At 40.0% G+C, this 22,848-nt stretch overlaps 1 protein-coding gene across 1 annotated transcript in view; it reads right to left on the bottom strand.

Annotated features, from left to right (window-relative positions):
- The window catches only part of arhgap39 (Rho GTPase activating protein 39), a 29,308-nt gene extending 28,374 nt beyond the window's left edge, over positions 1–934 (bottom strand). The window contains exon 1 of the mRNA XM_062424328.1: positions 802–934. Coding sequence (XP_062280312.1) covers positions 802–803 — 2 coding nt within the window. The 5' untranslated portion in view covers positions 804–934. The remainder of the gene's footprint in view (positions 1–801) is intronic.
- Positions 935–22,848: the final 21,914 nt, after the last annotated feature.

Here is a 22,848-nt window from a genome sequence, read left to right as displayed (position 1 = left end):
AGAGAGAGCGAGAGAGAGAGCGAGAGACAGAGCAAGAGAGAGAGAGAGAGAGAGAGAGAGAGCAAGAGAGAGAGAGAGAGAGCGAGAGAGCAAGAGAGAGAGAGAGAGAGAGAGAGAGAGAGAGAGAGAGAGAGAGAGAGAGAGAGAGAGAGAGAGAGAGAGAGAGAGAGAGAGAGAGAGAGAGAGAGAAATGAGATGAATAAAGGCCTGTGCAGTGAAATGTGTTTGAAGCAGTAGGAGACCCCACACACACTTTACTCTCTGATCAGCTCCAAAGACACATGAGTTGAGTGTAAGTGTAGTGCTACACACAGCTGGTTTAAGGGAGGAGAACATCTCAGGTTGGTTGTGGTTGGCTTTAATGCAAAAACCCTGCTGTGAGGGTGAGTGTTCATGGTTTGCCATGACATGATACAATTAAAGCAGGCTAAACCTTGCCCATGGGGAAAAAGGCATAATATTCTGCCCCCCCTGAATGGGCTGTCAATCAAAACAATTTCTAGTGATGTTACGCAGTTAATGTGTCATTTTCTCCTTAACTTTGGTCCTAAGCAACAAGCTTCATTCTCATCTAGTCATCCAGAGGGTCTCCAGAGGGTTTGATTTGTAAAGTTCTGGGGACTCCTGATCTTTCCTGCAGCACCACCATCAAGACAAAAACTTCACAGAAAGATAGAAATGTAACAGGCACATTGTCATGAAACCTACTGAACACATTCATGCTCTCCAGAGAACCCTCTCTATAAATCGTACAACTAGGAAATTCAAAATCATTCATATGTTAATTAATGCAACACTCACATTTTGAGGTGTTACCCACACTGCAGTATCTGGGCTCTGTCAGGCAGCAAGTCTGTTTCACTACACACGTTGTTCTCCTTCAGCTACATATGGCCTGAGTCTGTAATTTTGTCTCTAAAAGCAGTGATTTGCTGTTCCTCTCAGCGTACACAAAGTGAATAACTGGTTAGAACAGCTAGGGCACTTGCACACTGTGTACTCTCTCTCTCTCTCTGTGTGTGTGTGTGTGTGTGTGTGTGTGTGTGTGTGTGTGTGTGTGTGTGTGCGGCATCCTCTTGCTGAGGCAGAGACACATTTACAGGACACTGTGACCCCAGCCAGACATATCCACCAATCACTGCAGACTGCAGCAGATTACAGCAAACCAGCCTAGTTAGACAGAGGGGAGAGGAGGAGGGGATGATGGGATGCTGGGGGTGAGACAGAGAGAGATCAAACTGAGTATAAAGACAGGTGAGAGGCTTTGAAGGTGAGAGAGGAGGGAAATGAATGGACAGTGACCGGAAGTGGTAGAGAAGGAAGGATGGAGAGGAAGAGGGTTATATTCTAAACACCATGATTCCACCAGGCACGGCTGTGTTGTAGTTTTGTACCATCCTCTACATGGCGTCATACCCCACCAGGAGTGTTTCAGAAGCAGAGCGTTTTGCTCCAGCAGTCATCCCCTTACCTGGAGAGGAGGTCAGGGACCGGGGCCATCATGGCAGCAGTGCTATCTCCTCCTTGATTCCTCTTTATTTGATTCCCCGGCTTGATTCCACAGTAATACATGTGAAAACTACAGGTGGCATATAAAGTGGGGATATATCATCCATCATCAGAGTCATGTGGGAAAATGTCAAGTATGCTGTACCCACTCTCACACAAAGATACTACTACCTTAACCCTTGTGTACCATTCAGGGTCACATTTGACCCATTTTTATATTTGAGAGCCGTAAAACACTGTAAAGCATTTCTTTTTTTGTTGTATTCTTCATATTCTATAAAATGTTCTCCTGGAACATCAAATAGTGATTGTGAATGTCTTTTATCCATAAGATGAATTAAACATTTATTAATGACTGATGAGGAATTCATGAATGTGAATTGTGTAGAGACTAATTATGAGTCAGAATATGAAGAGTAAGTAAGGGGTTATAGTTAGGCAACCTTTGTTGTCATGGCTACAATAATACCCTTCGGGTTTAGGTTAGAGGACAATCGTGGTTAGAAATGAATAATAGTTGGAAACAGCAAAGTGGCAAAGTCCACCGTTAGGTTAATGCCTCCATCCACCTCTATTTCTACACAACATCTAAACTGCACCACTGCTCCGCCTCATATTTACTACTGCCACTAGTTGGCAGCTGTCACTCAAACAGAACCACATGCTGTTTTTGGGTGACTGACATCACGACCTCCATGCAGTTTTTGTCGTGTTCCAAATGTTCGAGAGAAAAGATGAAGCAGAGCCAGCAGTAACACAACAATAAACTACTGTTAACATCTACATCCCTGTCATTAGTATTAATGTATACATGCTATATGCCAGATGTTTCATAAACTGAACACATGGCTCTACATGCATTATCAGCATGATGGAAGAATGCTGCCTCAGATGTGGCTACAGAGTGAGAAGCACAAAGATACACTGATCTTTCATACATGTGTTCATTCTACTAGTAGCACTCTCAGTTGACTGTTGTTTTATGTATTTATATGTTGTGTTTAGGAGGGCTGATACATGTATGTCATTTATAGATGATCTTATTCAGACCATGACGTACAACCTTTATGTCAAAACTTGTGAGTTTTAAAATAATGACAGTGTCTGGCTGTCTGTTTGTTTGCAGGTGACTCAGCAGTTAGCAGCAGTCTCACCTGTCCGCCTCCTCTCTGTTACCCTGTTTGTCAGACAGCTCCTGGTCGAGGGAGGAGGAGGTGCTCCCCTCTCGGCTGACCCCGCTGTTCCGTCCCGGGCTGTTGTCAGCTGACGTCCTCCCACCACCACCTCCACCTCCTCCTCCTGCAGGACGGGGGTTGGTGCCATCAGTGTGCTGCTTCAGTGTCTGCAGCTTGGCCAGGGGGATGATGTCGCAGGCCTGGGGCCGGTGCCACACGGTCCGCTGGGTGGAGGCGTTGTAGTAGTAGAAGCGTGAGGTGTTGGGGTCAAACAGCTCCCACCACTGGTTGTCACCAGTCCGCTTGATGCGAACGCCCTGCGGGGGGTCCCACACGCACTCGCCTGTTAGCAGGTTGGCGTACATGCGCTCCCGCGTGCGGGGCTCGATAATCTCCACCCACTCCAACCTACAGGGAGAGAGCAAAGAATGAGTACGATGATGATCACCATGAAATGAACTGAACTCTGCTACTGAGAACACTTATACCACAAGTATTATAAGTTGAGAAGCAGAAGCACTTTAGATTGACATGTCAGCAACAGCAGGTCTTCCTCAGAGTTTAAAAGAGAAGAATGAATGTGAGTGTATGGCTGCTGGAGGAACCAGACATAATATAAAACCTTCACAGAATAAACAAGCACAATGATTAAAAACTATTCATATAAGAGGCGCTGGTGGACTCATGGTTAAGACGCACACATGCTTCTCTGTGAGGTTGTAGAACCATGTGGATTTTTTTGGAAAAAATGTTACCCTAGCCCGATGAGGAACCATATATGCTAACTTCATTAACCTTGATTTGCAACATACATTTTTTTTTTTAAATGTCACAAAAGCAAAAAAAGTCATGTAATATCCCTCAATTACTCTGTAGGGTTGAAATTTAGGAATTTACAAGTGGCCTATAAAGGGTTAAAAAAAATAATTTATTCATGCAAAACATCCAGAGAGAGCAACTCTTAGATCCTACAGCCCTATACCAGGAGTCATGTCATATATTCTAGAGTACACATCCCAAAAGTCGAATGTAACATACTATAAGATACGTTTCAACTGTCAGGTATTACTTCCACAATAACACTCCTGATGTACTGTATATGTACACCACTCCTACTGATAGACTACACAACAAACAGGCTTTTAAAATGTGCTCTTCATCAAAAGTATAATATTATTAAAGCCTCCTGTAAATACTATAATGTGATTTTGCTTTTAATCCAACTATGTGGATGTATGAGGCGTACTCTGATGATGCTAATTAGACTCATGGTAGGTTTACTTTGTAAATGAAGGCATTATTTCTGTTCAAATCTATCAGATACACATTTTGAACAGAAGCGATCACACATAAAAGTGAACAGCAGGTTATTAACAACACTACAGAGGGATTCCACACAGCGACCACATATTATGAATAATAAAATAGAAGCCCACTCACATGGCTCCACACATAGCAGTCTGCTCCTGGATATGCCTGCACACACACACACACACACACACACACACACACACACACACACACACACACACACACACACACACACACACACACACACACAAACATATATATTCTCATCTCGCTTTATCTCTAATGCAGCTGTGTTTATCCCAGAAGGAGGAAAGCAGGCTTTAATATGACTCATACACACCTACACAGACAAAAACACACACATACACATGTATATATTTTAACCGCCTGCTGTGTGCTTAAAGCCTTCAGGCCAGTTGTTGATGGATAAGAGGTCAATCAATAACTGTTGAGCAGGCCCACAGTGAATGAGTTAAACAGAGGAGGATGCAGCAGCAGGGTAGGATGAGGTGATGCTGACTCCAACAACAATCATTTAGTAGGATTTTGGAAAATGTCCCAGAAGCAACACAAACTCAGGTGATAATGAGCCTTAATTCTCTCAAAATCCCAAACCAACAAAGAACTGATCTACTAACAAGTATTTTGTGTATCTTATTGCTCTGTGCCACACAGCTCCATTGTTGTCAAAGAACTACTAAAAACACTCATCAATGAGCCAAATGTCATCACGTCATCCTGCTGCACTGGATGACATCATTACTTCTATCATTACCATGAACACACACACTGCAGTTTATTTTGACTCAATCTCACACACACCCTCCTGCTGCCTGAAATACTGACTAGAGCATCAAATGTAGATTCATCCGCCACCGAAAATAGTTCCCAAAAATGCATTTCCTCCTGTTTGGTTAACATTTACATATACATAAAAACTACAGTGATGAGCAGTTTTTAAATTAAAAATGCTGATCCTTTATATGTATGAGTTGATTTACCTCTTCAGTAGGAACCAATGGGCTTGGAGCTGAGAGCCACACACAGAGCTGAGGACACACTAACATACTGATGGTTTTTTAATGGGACTTATAACCAATAAGAAAAATATAGAACAACAGCGGACTAATGACTTAATTCATGTTTTTATGTTTTGGTGGAAAACTAGGCATTGTAATCTGTTAATCGGTGCATCTATGTCATCAGATAATCAGATCTGAAGAAAAAATGGACATCATGAAAAAGAGAATATGATTACACAGTATGTTTTTTGGAGGTGACTCTTTAAGATTAATAGGAGTGCATTAGTCTGGTGGAACACTTCCAACTGTATGACCATGCAATGATGATGTCACTTTGGTGTCAGCCTGATGCTGACTGTGATAGATGACTGAAATCAGTGGAAACCAATCATGGCTATCTTCATCATTATAGTACATTGTGGAGTGTGTATTGTATTAAAATAGAAAAAATATGATCCTTCCTTTGAGAGATTTATGAATGCACTGACATATAGAGGGTGAGGAGAAAATGAACTGTCAAGAACACAGTGACCTCTGTGATAGAGACACAGCACAAGGTTAATATGGTGTTTAATGTGGCTAGAATACATGACAATAAACAGTCATGATGAGAACTACGTGCAGTCAAAATCTTATTTACACTCAACATTTCCAGTCAGTAGAGCATCTGTGTACATTCAATGTACACATACACACATTTGATGCACTTTATAGTCACATTCATATTTATTTCCTTATCTTTGCACTAAACATTTCCTGATTTTTATTGTTTGATGTACTGTTGTCGTGTTTTATGTGCCTTGTAAGGTGTCCTTGAGTGCTTTGAATGCATTATTATTATTATTTTTATTAGCTGAAGCTGATGGAGCCTGCCTGGGCCCACACCTTTAAATAACAGCTGGAGATATAACTGACCAATCAGAGCCTTGTAGCCTTGTAGACGGCATTAACAATGAGGATATTATCATCATTTTAGCTGATTGCTACCTACAGCAGTTATATATCTATGAAAAGTAGTAACTGTTAAATGGGGACAAAGATGTACCCAGCCTGGATGTACAGGTTGTTATGATAGCTCTCACTCTTTCATCATGATAAATATTAACTGCATCAGCTGTTCCTGAGTCAGTCAACTGACAATGATGTGTGGGGCAGATAACAGGAATCAGCTGACATGTTTAATGTCACACTGATGACTGCAGTGAAACAACATGGAACTACAGTCTGATTATCAGGCCAAAGAGCAGGTGGTGGTGTACAATGGAAGGAATGGTTAAAAACATCTAAATGATATACTGATATATGGATATCATTATATTAGACTACATATCATCTTAGATTATGGAGTTTTGGTTATATTGGGATAAAGCAGAATTGTTGCATTTTCCTGGTTTTAAAGGCTGCATAACAGTAAAGTGAGGTCATTCTAATATTTGCCTTTACGAAGAAGAAGAAGAAGAAGAAGAAGAAGAAGAAGAAGAAGAAGAAGAAGAAGAAGAAGAGAAGAAGAAGAAGAAGAAGAAGAAGAAGAAGAAGAAGAAGAAGAAGAAGAAGAAGAAGAAGAAGAAGAAGAAGAAGAAGAAGAAGAAGAAGAAGAAGAAGAAGAAGAAGAAGAAGAAGAAGAAGAAGAAGAAGAAGAAGAAAAATTCTTTTTTATAATGTATTTATTTATTATTATTATTATTATTATTATTATTATTATTATTATTATTATTATTATTGTGAAAGCACAAGCAATAGACCTCCCTTTACTTTACTAAACTATATTACACTATACTGAACTGTATTATATGATACTAAACTATACTGAGATGTGATATTTGGTTTTGTCCATCTCTAGTTAGTAATATGACACAATTAATACAGAAAGTTTATCCAAGTAAGATTGTTTACTGGCCCAGAGCAGCTCATCTAACTTTGAGACTGATGTTACACCAAGACTGTTTGTGTCCCAGTTTTGAACCCTGGAGACAACATAAAATGACATCACGTGCACTTTTATTGGAGTGTTGTAATGGAATTAACCTGTCTAATTAATGTTCATTCTTTCAAATAAATATTTATTCAGTAAATCATCGGGGATCACTGTCACTGTCACATCCTGAAGCAGAACAATTAGTTTAGCTTTAATAATCTTTTAAAATTCTCATCTGTCAAACTGTTTTTTTAAATGCGTGTAAAAACCTAGCAGCTGATTGTTTATGTAAACTTATCAGCTGGCCAGGTAGCAGGATCAGCAGGGCAGCAGTTTGCAGCAACTGTACAACTGCACATGGTAAGACCTGCTTGGGGCAATAAAAGGCTCTTAGATGTGGAACACGAACACACTACCAACAAAGATAAAACTGATGAAAGATATTAACATTTAAGATATTAACATTTTTATCATTATTGGTTTTGTATATAATATTGATATGTGTCTTTTAAAAGCCTAACTAGGGACAGGAGATGGGAACTAGCAATTGTTCCTAACAAATAAACTAAATAAATTTTTTTTTTTTTAAATATGTACATGCTGTGCATCGGGATATTCCAACAAGAAGGTGCAGCAGTTCCAGCTGCTGAGCGGCTTATGTTACAGTGCAGATCAGTGAATGAAGTGTGGCTGGAAGTGAATCTGAATCTGGTGATCCACTCAGGCCTGAGCATTATTGACAGCATAGCTTAACGGCTACATCCTCTTCCTCTTCCTGTGGCGGAGGGGAAGACCCAGCATCGACCAACCACAGTCCTGACAGCTGACGCAGCGCAAAGGGACTCAAGTGTGCTGAGGAAAATCACTCAGGTTCTTATTCAGAGTGAGCAGTAGTGGAGATGCTTCATTAGTATTCTATGATAGAGGCAGGTCACTTTATACTGTAAGTATACTGTATACAGTGTGTGAATAGGTATTGATCAAGGGTTTGGGAATGTATAGTAAGCTAGGTATTGTATTGTCATTAGATAGGATGAAATTTGAAAGAAAGAAAGCAAGAAAGAAAGAAAGAAAGAAATTTGCATTCAGATCACAGTGTGATACACAGTTGATCAAGGCTTAAATGGTTAAAGGGGGGCATGAGGTAGGATAGACACACCGTTGGTATATCACATGATCAAGGGGCCAGTCCAATAGGGGGCTAGAACCTAACCCCAGACATCACTCTAATATCAATTCTACTCTCCAAATGAGGTTTTCTACCTCAGGTTCAACCACTGCCAGTCCCTTCCTATACCCATGATGCACCTGTTGCTGTAAGACTATCAATCAGCTACATCTACCAGTTAGTACTTCAGATGTTACATTCTTGCTGATGTCTGGAGCCTCATTCAAGTTATTTAAGCCTGTTAAATAAAGCTGGTATATAAAGAGACACTAAATCGTATGTCTTCACTCATGCTGTAAAAGGATGAAGGAGCTCAGAGAGGAAAGAGTTCAAACTAGCGCAGTTCTTGATTATAAAGATGAAGGCCAAACAGACAGTAACAGACATATTGGATTATACAAAAATTATCAAAATACATAAAAATATGGATTGTGAGGGAGAGGCTGCTCCAAGAATACCTGAAACAGGAGAATTGACAAGAACCAAATGAAGATGATGTGGATGGCAACATAAGGGTACAAAGGTTGAAAAGGTAGACAAATATCAACAAAACCATCTATTATACCACCAAAAGAGAGAAGATCTCCATCACATCTAAACCTGAAAGACAAGTAAGGAACAAAGCAACCGACCCTGCTGCCTGATACACAAACTGGAGGTGAAGAGAGAAAAGGAAAAGAGATAGAAGACAAAGACACTTTACTGGCCTAAAACATTGAAAAAGTAGCTACCTTTGTGATTCTGACAGTTGGAGCAGAGTATGTTACCATAGAGACAGAAACCATGGTGGAACCGAGCAACAGCAGCTCCAGCAGTGAGGTAGAATACCCTGCTAACTGAAGCAGCGCTATCATATGTAACACAAAAAACATCATCCTCTTTCATACATACAGCATCAGCACGTGGAAGAAGCTCATTTATAGTGACTAAACACACACTGCAGAGGAACACAGAAGAACACACACCCGGACACACTTAACTGTGTGTCAGGATGAAACCTTAGACACAGACAGCCAGGGGCGGATTAAGCTGGTCATGGGCCCTTGCTTAGACTACTCTTTGTGTGTGGGTCCTCCCCTTGCCCACCCTTTATCAGAAAACACACACACACATACTGACAGTCTTTCTGTAAAGAGTATTTCAGAATAATCTACAGCTGTGTGTAATTGGTGGTGTCTTGTATACGAACATAATGACTGTACAATGTCGGTCAGATGCTATGCTGCCATCTAGTGTTCATAAATGAGCATAACAATACTTTATAATACTAAAAATATGAATTGAGGACTTTTTAAAAAATCATTTTGAATTCTTATTGCAGGAAGGCGAAATTTTAATGAAGTCAAATGTGATTTCCAAATTTGCAAGTTGTTATAAAAAGTTGTAATAAGTCGTATTTTACAATACCAAAAAAAAAAGGTACATCACCTTATCTCAACTGTGTTACCTCATGTTAGTGTGACATGTGGCAGCGGCACATCGCCGATCTAATAAGCGGCAACACAGAGCTTTGCTCTCGCACGCGCTGCATTTATAGTCACACAAACTCGTCACACGCGCTGTCACTCTAGTGCGCGCTCTTGCTCGTTCACTCCAGATTCCGGGAGAATACGTCTAATTTGCGGGCGGCGGCGGCAAATTGCCGGCACATCGCCCATGTGGTGTCCATCATCCATCGGACCAACCCTAGTTCAGTATGCAACTTTATCCAGAAAACGAATGGTTATATTTTGGAGCTCAAATCTCCTATGTCCTATAAACGCATCACAGCTCCTTTCCTCTGCTGGGGCCAGCAGTAGTTGCATTGCAAGCCTCTGATCGAGCTGGACGCTGCTATTGGGTGTGTAACGTTGAGTGACCGTATCATCAGCCAATCAAATGTTGATGTGTTATTGACAGAACGCCCTAAGTCAAGCTTCTAGTGCTGGCCTCGGCGTCGTCATTCAAATGAGCTTGGCTGATTGGCCCATGGGCAGGTGCGTGATGACGCACTGTCTGTTATTCTGGAAAGGTGATGGCGGTTGATTTAACAGCAAGATCGGTAGATAAAGATATGATTGCGGACCTGCTTCGGGTGCCTTTTTCAAGGATAGATTTCATCTACAAGTAATCGGTGAGTGCCAGTTTTTTTTTACTTTCTCTGGACCAGATTGGCGCTGCTGTTGGGCTAATATCTCTCTCTCTCGGAAGTAAATTCTCTCTCTCTCTCTCTCTTTGTGAAGTAAATTTAGAAGCGTTTTTGGAGCATGTTTGTGTCTGTTATAGAAATTGATTTTATTTTTGAAGTGATTTAGAAGTTTCCTCTAAGAGCAGTCGGGCAGTATATGCTGTTGTTGATGTTGTGTCACATGGTATGTGCATTGCAAAGTGGGCAGTGACCTAAGGGAAGATGATCTGATGGCGATGCTGCACAGTGGTGTCTTGATGCGTTGCGGATGTTGATCAGCTGTCATGTTGGTGTCGATTAAGTACTGTTGCATAATAGTGGCCTTACATTGGATTCGCAATGTGTATGTATTGTAGGACATAGGCCTATATGTGTGCGGCTGCTCTGTTGGCTGTATCGGCTCCTGTAAAGTATACAGTACATTACAAATCCAGTAACGGTGTGAGGCTCCAGAAGGATGGAATTATTTCTTATGATACTTATAAAACCAATCCAGTCTTCAACTCAAGAATCTTCTCAGGGGCTGAAATCAGTGGCACGTATAGAGTGGACAAATATCTTTTCAGGTGATATTAATGCAAGAGAAAGTAAGTATAAAGAAGGAGGGTGGACAAGAACATGTGGACTTCTTTTTTATTATTCCATCATTTCCAAATTTCTAACATTCCAGCTTGTGAGAAAAGGCAGAGATGGAGGAAGAGAGAGGCTAGTCTTGTCATGTATAAAAGCGTGCTAGGAATATTTACACAGCTAACACGCACACACTCAGGGCGCACCAACATTCACACAGACATTGAGACAGCCTTTACTATAAAAAGCAATGCTACAGAATAAAATCTGCATCTGCAAGCTGGTAAACAGCTTTTAGCTTTCTAATCCAACAGGTGCAACATCTGCAGCAGCCTGCTTTACTGAGGAGAAATTTTAACATCCTCACAGAGACACAAATGGATCTGGTGTGCAATAGTCGAAAATACAATCAAATCAGCAGCTGCAGCAGCACATACAGGGAGGCTGTGGTGGCTCCTCCAGTCCACATGTCCCACTGTCCCTGGGTAAGATACTGAACCCTGAATTGCTCCTGATGGCTGCACCAACAGTGTGTAAATGTGTGTGTGAATGCTCCTTCTGATGAGCAGGTTGGCACATTGCATTGATGGCATCCATCAACATATGAATGTGTGTGTGAATGGGTGAACGTGAGATGTAGTGTAAAAGCACTGTGAGTGGTGGGAAGACTAGAAAAGCGCTCCGTCCATTTACCATTTTAACATAATAACAGCAATAATACACCAGCAGCTCAATCATAAATGTATTCATGAGAGGAATATGTATTTCTATTCCTACCTTTAGAACGTTTTCCTGGTTTTTCTGACAAAGAAGTCTTTAATGAGGCTGGTTAAATCTATTGTGCACAGAAAATCACCTTCAATGAAGATCTCACACACAGGTGATTCACTATGTTTTGGCCCATAGTGGATCTGTTTATTTTTAACTAGTCCCAGTTTTAAAAAATAATGCTCCCCGCTGTCACTGGTTCCAGGCACAGTCATGAACAGAACTACATCAACATTTAGAAACACTGAGTGTAGTTTCATTCCTCTTATGAGTCACAGTAGTGACCTTTCTTTAATACATTTTCTGGATTTTCTCTGGATGTCATCCACAAAATCTTCCTCCACATCTCCTGCATATTTCTTCTGATTAATTCATCAGTGTTATCCCAGCATGCAGGATCCCAGCTGCAGGTAGCAGGATTTGCGGCCTCTTTTGCCCTCTCTGCAGCAACGTGAGGCGATCATGGAGGGATTTGTGGTGACTGAGACAAGGCTTAATTCCTGGTGGTATTGATTGTACAACATATTGGTTTCTCAGGTGGTCCTCTGTCCCTCCTGCTGTGACAGTTGGACTGTCCCCAACCAGTGATGGTCTTCAACATAACCTGACCAACCTGAAACAATACTGCCATAACTGGGCTTTGGATGTAAACTGTATCAACTAGAATGAGGAAATGAGGTCTATAGACTGAAGCATGGTTCATGTGTCTCTATTGGACAAACACCCATTAAGACCCACCACAATGGATTCTGTCAAAGCACTCTAAACATTTAAAGGAATCCATTGAGAGAACTAAAAACCCAAGAGAAGAGCAGAGCCCTGGAAACAGCTAACCAACCACACTCCATCAGCACTGATCAAAACAACACACAATAATTCTAGAACCAATCAGTGAAAAGGCTTTTGATTAAGAACTGAATTGTTTATAGTCTTTTTATACTATTTTGTTACTATTTGTTTTGATGTTTTAATTTTTTCTACTTTTTTGCATTCTTTCATTATCATTCTATAGTTTTATCTTCTTATCGATTTTTTTCTATTTTTTTAGTCTCTTAATCTCTTTTTAGCCTAGTTTTAGTCCAGCTTTTATTAAACGTCATCTTCTATATTACTTTTCTTTTGTCTTTTTAATCTATTTTAACCTTTTTTTTTTACTCTAACTTTTAATAAACCCTTTCTCTTATTCTCTCTTATTTTACTTATTTATTTAATTATTTCATTTATTTACTTTTTTTATTTAAATGTTCTAAATGTAATGTGTCTTATTATCAGCTTGTCAATCAACTAACTTTAAAGCACTTTGAACTATACTAGTCTGTATGAAAGCTGCTATATAAATAACGTTTGATTGATTGATTGATTGATTGATTGATTGATTGATTGATTGATTGATTGATTGATTGATTGATTGATTGATTGATCAATCGATTGATTGAAAAGATCTTATATTTGGAACATTAGAGAAATGAACAAAAACCCAAAGAGGACTTCCTCACAGCCAGTCAATGCAACTTCCTTCAATTTTATACACCATGTGATTGGCCCACTGACAAGAAACTACAAACTGTCTGTGGTGGTGAAGTCACAGTGAATTTGAGTTAGCGTGCTACGCAGTTCAGCAGCCAAGATGCCACCTAAACGCTCTAAAGTGTGGCTACACTACACGCCTGTTACACTGATAAAAGCAAATGCACAACACAAGTTGGTATCGGTATCACTTTAAGGGTACTTGGATCGGTACTGGTATCGTAATTTTTGAAACGATACCCAGCTCTACTCTTCAGTAAGAGACTTCCACTAAAGGGACATAGCCAAGAAGATACTGTATCAAACCTCCAAACGTTAACCTTAGAGGAGAAACTGGCACTTCTTGTAGGTGAAGGGACAGCAGCTCCTCTGACAGATACATACTGACAGATGTATCTGTCTGCCACAGCCTGCAGGACTCACCATCACAATATGTATGGTATAAAGTCATTGTACTAAATTGTATCATATAGCAAAGTATGGACTGTATAGTATAATATAGAACCTGCATAGTGACACCTATGAATTAAATATGTAATATGTGAATGTTCTGTAAACTGCTGTGGCAACAACATCCTTTTGTTCATGCCATTACAGAGCGAGAGAGAGAGAGAGAGACAGAGAAAGAGAGAGAGAGAGAGACAGAGAGAGAGGGGGAGAGAGAGAGAGAGAGAGAGAGAGAGGGAGAGGGAGAGGGAGAGGGAGAGGGAGAGGGAGAGGGAGAGGGAGAGGGAGAGGGAGAGAGAGAAAGAGAGATGAAGAGAAAGAGAGAGAGAGGGAGAGGGAGAGGGAGAGAGAGAGAGAGAGAGAGAGAGAGAGAGAGAGAGAGAGATGCAGGAATGGTACATCAGCTGTCAGAGTGAATGCTTGTTAAATGGAGCAGAACCAGCCAGTTAAATAGAGAGATCCAGAGTGGAGATAGTAGGATTAATTGGCCATAATTGGTTGATGTGTTGCTGTTCCAAGTGACCCAGTTTAGCTGGTGACAATCCTCACTGAGCGGCTCTGTTAGCCACTGTGAGAGATACTGATGTGTACTCAACACTTCACATCACTGTCATGTCAAATCACAGCTTTTATATTCAGGTTTCTATATTTAGTAATAAAAAGTGTAAAATTGTTAACTGTCAGTTGTTAATCACTAGTTTAAATAAAAATGCTGCCACCATCTGTTGGACTGTTGCTTTGGTTAGGTTTTAGTCCACGCCGTCAATCAATAAAACCTAAATGCTTCATCTTTAACACACTTTAAACCACAAAAATCACAGTTAAACATGACACAATGGATGGATGGATAACAAGGTCACGTCTGTACAGCCAGCAGCTGCCTAGCTTAGCTTAGCATAACTGCTGGAAACATCTGGCCTGTCTCTGACCACAAAATACAAAATCTACCTCCCAGCACCTCTAAAGATGATTTTTTACTGGACTATTCCTTGGACTGGAGTCTTTTGAGTCTTGTCAGTGTGAAGTTGCTAGGCAACCAGTAGAGACTTGGAAGACAGTTACAGTGCCCAGCTGTAAGACTCATCCATTTTAATTCAGCTATTCCCATACATAGCCTCTACTTGGGCGACTGGCCCAGGTAGATAAAATCGAAATTCCTAACAACACAGATCTGTGCTGTGGTGTGTGTGTTTACTGCTGCGTGAGCTGGATGGAATAAATGAATACAACAGCTTTGAAACATCAGAAAATAATGTTTCACTTCTCTCATTCACTGCTTTGTTCTCACTACTGCCGCTCACTCTCCTAACTCAACCACTGCCACTCTCTCTCTCTCTCTCCTCTTTTTAAAAACAAGTCAGGAAACTAACAATCTGTAACTTTACACACACGTCCTCCCCTCATCCTAAACTGCTCCTAAATCAATGAGAGTATTTCCTTGTTCAGTGAATGAATGCTACAAAATTTGAAGCAGCTGCACTTTGTGTGTTGAACCAATCAGTGAGGGTCATCCCTGCAAACCTCACCCTGAGTAGGGATTTATGAAGAGGTAAAATCTCCCAACTCCATCCACTGATGAACACCAATAGATGTGAGTGAAAGCTCTAAACACGTTCCCAATAAGAGGACCTCGAGAGTTGCTATCCTACTCTATAACTTCACACAGTGTACCATACTGCTCTGTGCCACCCACCATCACATGTTCATTCTCAACCTGTGAAAAACCGTTAATTTATAGACGAGTGCAGACTGCTTTACCAACACTCCTGCTATAACCACATTACACTTTCTGTTTTAAAGTTCATTACATCCATGTTCTAGTAGGAGAATGACTTTATTTCCATTTAAACCTCCTGAGACCCAAGCTCTTGTTTGGTATGCATTTTTAATCTCTCCTAGATATTTGGGATTAGTAGGACAAAATCTAAGGATTGTCTTTGAACAGGAAGTAGTTTTTGAAAAAATAAACAATGTCCTCATATCCTTATTACATGTTCGTACATTTACACCTTCCATTTGCACAAATGATAATACCGATTTTTTTTAATACCGTATTGTACTTTTACTACCACTAGGTGGCATAAAAAAGGTGTGTATGAACGAGGCCAAGTGCCAGCAAACCCAAAATGTAATGTCTCCATGAGTGGATGCAGGGTCACAGGAGGTTAAGCATCATTCTTTACTTGCTGCAGTGGTTTTAGTTGTGTATTCTCAGTACAGCATCCAGCAGCCTGTCTGTACCTCAACAACTGGCACAATGACACACTTGATGGTGAGTAGAGAACCAAACTGTCAGTAGCAGTGCCTCCACACAAACACACACACACACACACACAAACACACACATCCAGCTTCAGCCTTGATGACCCTGTGGGAATCAAACCTCCTGCAGTCTGAGGCTGTTTTCACACCTAGTTGGCTCAGAGTAGACAGTCCAATCCCTGCAGAGCTTTCCCAGAGATACCACGACTCCAAAGCAGCTCCACAGAGCTTAGTCTAACCCCACTGAAGGAAGCTGCGCTGTGAATTATGGGTTAATTAAGCGTTATGGGTGCTAGTTCTACTCAGGAACAAAGTTCAACGTCTAACCAGTAAAAGAAATGATCATTCCCATTCAATTTCATTCAGCTCAGCTTGAATTTAAATGTGCTGAAACATAAAGACAAGAAGCAGACTTTAGGTGGACTGCAGTGTGTTTGACCCTCTGTGTGTCACTGTAATAAAGCATCATGAGTGTGAAGCTGGCATCACTGATGGCTCCTCTTCTCCACTCTTATAAAAAGGTCAGTTAGCACAGTTTGCGGTGTGAGTGTGTATGTGCCAGAACGTTTCTCTCAGTAACATCACTGTCACACTGTTACTGGGAGGCAGCCAAGCAGTCTGACAACACTTTTATAAGCTATGAATGGGATGACAGACCGGGACAAGGACAGATGAGGGGACGGAAGTAGACAGAGAGGCCACCTCCCATCTAACATATTATCAGACTGTTAAGCCTCATCCATAACCCTCTAAAATGATCAAAACTGCACCTGTAATGATTCAGCTAAACAACAGAGAAAAACCTCACACTTACATTGGACATAGATATTTTTTAATTAATCAATTAATTCAAGAATTTACAGTAATTTATTTAATATCATTTGCTGTCTTTTCAGAAGATTTGTCTGTTCAATGAATGCAAAATGAAAGTTACAATATTACATTTTTACTGACATGAGATGATTTTTAACACATTCGCTGTAAAGTACCTGAAAATTGACACTTCTGACATCCAAATGTAAAAGATTCATTCTCTCACACATTCCTTCCATCTCTGCTTCATCCCCTGCTCTTCACCTGCTCCTTCACTCCTACATCCTCTGCCTCCATTGTCACAGTGTGTGGCACGCACGCACGCACGCACGCACGCACGCACGCACGCACCCACACACACACACACACACACACACACACACACACACACACACACACACACACACACACACACACACACACACACCTGTTCCCTGCAGCTCAGCAGAACTTTGCACAGTGCAGTCTTTGGTAAGTGAGCATATGAATTAGTTTAGCAGGATACACCAGCTGTTACCATGATTGAATCTGCAGGGAGCACACACACACACACACACACACACACACACACACACACCACTGTGGCATTAGATCACACATGCACACACACATGATCCAGCAAATATACATGCCAACATGAGCATTTACATGCTTTGAGTGTCAGGATCAAACAGCTCTCTCTGTATGTGTCTCTGGTGTGTTGCCACTGAGATCTAATTATAGCAGAAGCACCTTGTGTCTAATTTTGGAAAGTTCAGTTAGCAGGCAGACTGTTTGTATCAGAGAATACAGGTAGCGGATAAGCTTTGATGTTCAGCTGACACTGTCTCTGACATTCACTGTGTTTACTGCAGGAAACTAACAATATTACATACATGTAATCTGATTCCTTCATATACATAAAACATAGCTGTTTGTGTCATCAGGTAGAGGATAGGAAATGTCTTATCCATACATGTGTAACTATGTGCCCAATCAGATGTTTCCATGTGAGCATGTGCTGCAGAGTAACATGAAACAGTAAACAATCAGACATATAATAATTGGCAACTATTTTGAAAAACGACTGATTAATCATTGAAGTCATTTTTAAAGGGAAAATTCACTGTTTCCAGTTCCAGAGGATTTGCTGCTTTTTTTTTTTCTCATGTGAGAGTAAATCAGGATTTTGGGCTGATGGTCAGATAAGAGACATCTGAAGAAATCAGCTTTGGTTGATTGAAACTTGTACGCTGTAATGAAGAGCTGCTGTCTCACTGGTGAACCTCTGGAATCATCATCACCACACCAGGAAGCAGCACAGTGTAGATTCTATCACTAAAATACAGTTTAAAGCAATGAGCCATGTTTCCAAACTAAGGTTGGAGTTGTGGAGAAATGTGAACGCTAATGTGCTGCATGTATGTAGACATGTATGATGATTTACAACATAATTACAGTACATGTTAACTTGTCCCATTCTATGAGTAACCTGGTTTCTTGTGTATTTGAAGGAAAGCACCTGAAGTGACATTTTGTACTAATACTCAATAACCTAACAATGAACATCAGACTGCAGTCACACTAAACAGACCACAGTGATATCCAAACACACCAGGACAAAGACTTTGTTTTGCATCACACACATACAGTACTAAATACTGTTGCATGTGAATGGACCTTTTCTCTTGGAACACAGAGGTCAGGGGTCATGCTGTAAAGTCCACATGAGGAACACCCTCCATTGAGTCCACACACAAAAATCTGTCCAATCACATCAGTTTAAGCAGAGTTACAGAAGAAAAACTGATTTTTCACTCGATAAGTAAAAAATACAAAACTTAGTTATCTGTTTGTAAGCTAATGTTTATTTGTTGAAGACTGTAAGTGTATATCATCTGTTCTACCTATCCATGACCTAAGTATCAGTGCAGTCATTTATCATGTGAGCCTAAGGTAAGGTAAGGTACACTTTATTGATCCCCCTAGGGGGAAATTAAAAATTGGTAAACACTAATATTTGTAATGGTGAAGTGATAAAAATAAAAATAAAATACAATAAAATAAAATACTATATACAATAGTATCTTTACTGTCACCCAGGGATTCCACTATTAACACAGTTCACGGCAGCCCAGTCAAATCCGAAGGCTACCGTAATTGTTGCAGTAGCAGCAAAAATGAACAGCCCAATTTTGTTTTAACAAATTAAGTTGATTTGGTCTTTTTTCATTTTTTTCATAATTTTTTTTAAAGATTTTGGGCTTTTTTGCTTTTATTTTGATAGTAGGAAGCAGAAATATGATCAGGAGTCTGCATGGGTTTGTTTTTAGGGATGCTCGATATTGACTTTTCTACCGATATTCGATATTCCGATATTCCCAAAATCTTCATTTCTGGCTTTTAAGAAACTTCCGTTGAAAATAGACTCAGCGTGTAGTTATAGCACAGCGGAGTGGGACGCTCTGAAAACGGGCCGCGGTGCACCTGGTGGGCTCATCATCATCAACTAGAGTGGCAGCCATCAGCTACGGAGGTCTGGTAGGAGCTGGAACTCACTGTATCCTCACCCGCTGGAATCAAGCCGTTATTAAATATGCTGTTATTAAATATGCTGTTATTAAATATGCTCTTATCAAATATGTAATCTTACCACCACTGTTTGTAAAACCTCTGTTGTTTGGGATTTGGTTATTTTATTACTTTATGAAACAGGCCTTGGCTCTGTGTTAGAAGAGTCACAGATCCAGCAGGGAGAACCCTAACACACTGTTGGAGCTGTCAGGACAAACTACACCGTCTAATTTAACGTTCTCACTTCAGAACTGTTTGTGTGTTGACTAACAGCTGTCTACACTTTCTAAGAAACAATTAACACCTTTTAACACAACACACAGCACCGTGAGAAGGTGAGAAGATATTGTACTTAGTGACAGGTACACCCCACCAAGTTCAATATGTTTCTCCCTCTGTTACAGCAGCTGTTGAACCTCCTCAGGATTTAGTTCTGAGTGAGGTGTGACAGCCTGATGATACACACTGTGAATCCAGACTGTGTCCATGTTAAACTACTCATTGGTTAGAGTGGATGAATGTCCAATAAGCAGTCAGGGTGTCATTTTACCACATTTCAAATCACATTTCAACAGTCTCCATGTTTGTTTGTTTTCTTTGCAATACATCAGTACACACTGCTGACTGACAGCTGACCTCAGTGTCCTCATTCAATTCAATTCAGTTCAATGCCTTATTGTCATTGCACAGCAGTACAATGAAATTGATCCACTTCATCTTCAATGCAGTCTTTTTATATACATTGATGACATGACTTTGAGGAGCCTTTGATCAAAGGCTATACAGTCCTGTGAGAGTGGTGCACTGGTGGTGCATAAGATATTCAATTAGTCATCCGCACTGCCAAACAGGATGTGACATCATCCCAGTGTTGAATAAGTCATAAAGAGTTTTTTTGTGACAATACTAAAACAATATTTAATAAATACATGTACATTCACCTAGTTAGGCCAACGTTATACTTTAATACATCCACAAGGAGTCTGTTCATATTCTGTAAATTGTCTATAAATCACTGGTACACTGTCTACTCTACTGGTACAGCTTCTCATAGCAAAGCACTGACAGCAGAGATGAACAGAAGAACATCAGAAACAGCTCAGACTCAGATTTGTTTAGTCCACACTCGTAGCACTCCATGGTTTGCATAGGAGTGATACATGCATGCTGTTTTACATGAGATTGATGTTTCTGAAGTTGTGTGTGTTAAACGAACTAAAACAACAGATCACTGGAATCTGTGTTTTGCCTCCTACATCACACAACGCCAAGAAGTTTGGTGATGACAAGAAACAACAAAAAACTAAAAAAGCTAAAAAAATAAATGGAAGGGATGGAATGGAATTATATAGATTTATATATATATAGGGTTAAGGGCCTTGCTCAAGGGCACCTCAGTGCTAGTAATAAAGCAGGAGCTTCTCCACTGGACTGAACCAACTGACTTTACCAACACATTTTCAGTACTGAACAGAACACCTTCTGGTCACAAGCTCACCTTTTCTAACCACCACTGTAGTACCAGTCAAATGTTTCTTTTGCATTCAAATGAATGGGAAGGTATATCCAAAACCTTTGACTGGTACTCAATCTCAATCAATCTTTATTTATACAGCGCCAAATCACAACAAAAGTCATCACAAGGTAATGGTATAGACCGTACTCTTTAATTTCATTTAAAGAGACACAACATTCTCACATGAGCAGCACTTGGTGACAGCAGGAAGTAAAAACTCCCTTAATGTAAATTATGGATATAAAAATACAAAGAATCAAATTAATTGTATCCTGTCATTGGAACACAGTATCTATTCATTCTAATGTTGAATAATGAATGTGATTATTATCATCCCTCTCTGTCAGTATGACCCTCAAACATATGAGTCTACATCAGACAACACCATTCTGTAACGCTTTGTCTCTTTAAGTAAACAGCATGCTGCAGCTTGTCTGACAATGTTCACCTCTGTGTTCCTCACTCATACACACAGCCTCACCTCTCATTTAGATTCCAGATAAACAACAGCACTAACCATGTATTATGCTAATGAAAAGGAAGAATCATCCAGGGAACAAGATAAGGAACACTGAGCCATATCTTACAATGTGTGTGTGTGTGTGTGTGTGTGTGTGTGTGTGTGTGTGTGTGTGTGTGTGTGTGTGTGTGTGTGTGTGTGTGTGTGTGTGTGTGTTTGGTGTGTGTTGGGGGGGTGTACATGCATGTGTAACACATTAATATTCTTTCCCTGTGGCGAAAACAGGAGAAAGGACTAAAAGATGAAATGTGGAGGTGAGTGTATGTATTATTGATGATGTAGAATCAGCTCATAGCATCAGTGAGAGAATATAGAAGCTCAGTATCTTGAACCTTGACTCTCCCGGTTAAAACATGAGCTTTATCACACCAGACTCTCGTGCGTCTCTCTAATTATGTTAGTGATGACCCTGCAGACAGTGTCTCCATATGATGGATGAGGGTGGATCTGTCTCACTGATACCACAGTCATGTCTACAGGAGCAGCTTGAGAAAGCTCCTGGAGCAGCTTTCCAGTGATTATTGGTTGTATTTACAAATTCAGTTTTAATACAGGGTATCTATTAAACTCAATCAAAATGCATGATGTATCAAAGTATACATTCTTGTTCTCACACCTTCCAACAAACAATTATTTTCATTATCAATCAATCTGCTGGGTCATTTTCTCAATGAATCATTTTCTTTCTAAAAAGTCAGAAAATGGTTTTAAGTTATATCAGTTATCATTAGAGGCAAAGGTGACGTCTTGTTTTAACCAATCTACAGTCCAAAAGATATTCAGTTTACTATCATGTATGACACAGGAAAGATCAAATGCTCACCTTTGAGAAGCTACAACTTGCATAAATGTGGTATTTTGACTTAAAAGACTAATTATTTGATTTTTAAAGTAGTTGTCACTTCATTTTCTGTGGATGAACTAATCGATGAACTGACTAATCATTGCAGCTGTAGCTACATCCAGAGATGTCTGCAGTGTAAAAGAGTACCAGCTAACCTGACGTATAGTGTTTATAAAGGAAATATGTATTATTGTTCTATATTATGGAGTCAGGACTTTCTGAATGTCTCACTGTTGCTTTGAATGTTTTAATAGTTTAGATTTAGTACAGATAGTGACACACGTCTTGTCTCAGCCTATTAGAATAAAGGATCAGAAAACTGCTTTATTTCTGTAGCTATTAAATCTGTTAAAGGACAAGCTGCAGTAAAATATAACATGCAGCCAAACATTAAAAATGTATTTATACATTAAAGTAACACATACCCAAACATACTGTCTTTGGTTTCTTTGTCTGCCTGTTCAGTCATATTTCTTAAAAGCTACTTATCTCTATATTAGAACTTGGGTCATATTTTCACATACTTGTTTTGTGTTGATCACTTTTATCAGTGATTGTTAACACTGTCATGATGACATCATAACAATGCAATCTGACTGGAAACACAGCATTCAGACCAAAAACAGGTTTTCAACAAATCAGCAGTTCAGATATAGTATCTACACCACTTCCTGGTTAGAAGGCGGTTACTCAGTCAGAGTAACTGACTCCTAGTTCAGATGATTTGAGCAAATATCTCCAGATTGACAGATTGACTGTAC

Source organism: Scomber scombrus, chromosome 8 (assembly GCF_963691925.1).
Source record: "Scomber scombrus chromosome 8, fScoSco1.1, whole genome shotgun sequence".
Taxonomy (NCBI): Eukaryota; Metazoa; Chordata; class Actinopteri; order Scombriformes; family Scombridae; genus Scomber; species Scomber scombrus.
The sequence above is the reverse complement of the archived record's forward strand: the minus strand, read 5'-3'. Positions and strand labels throughout refer to the sequence as shown.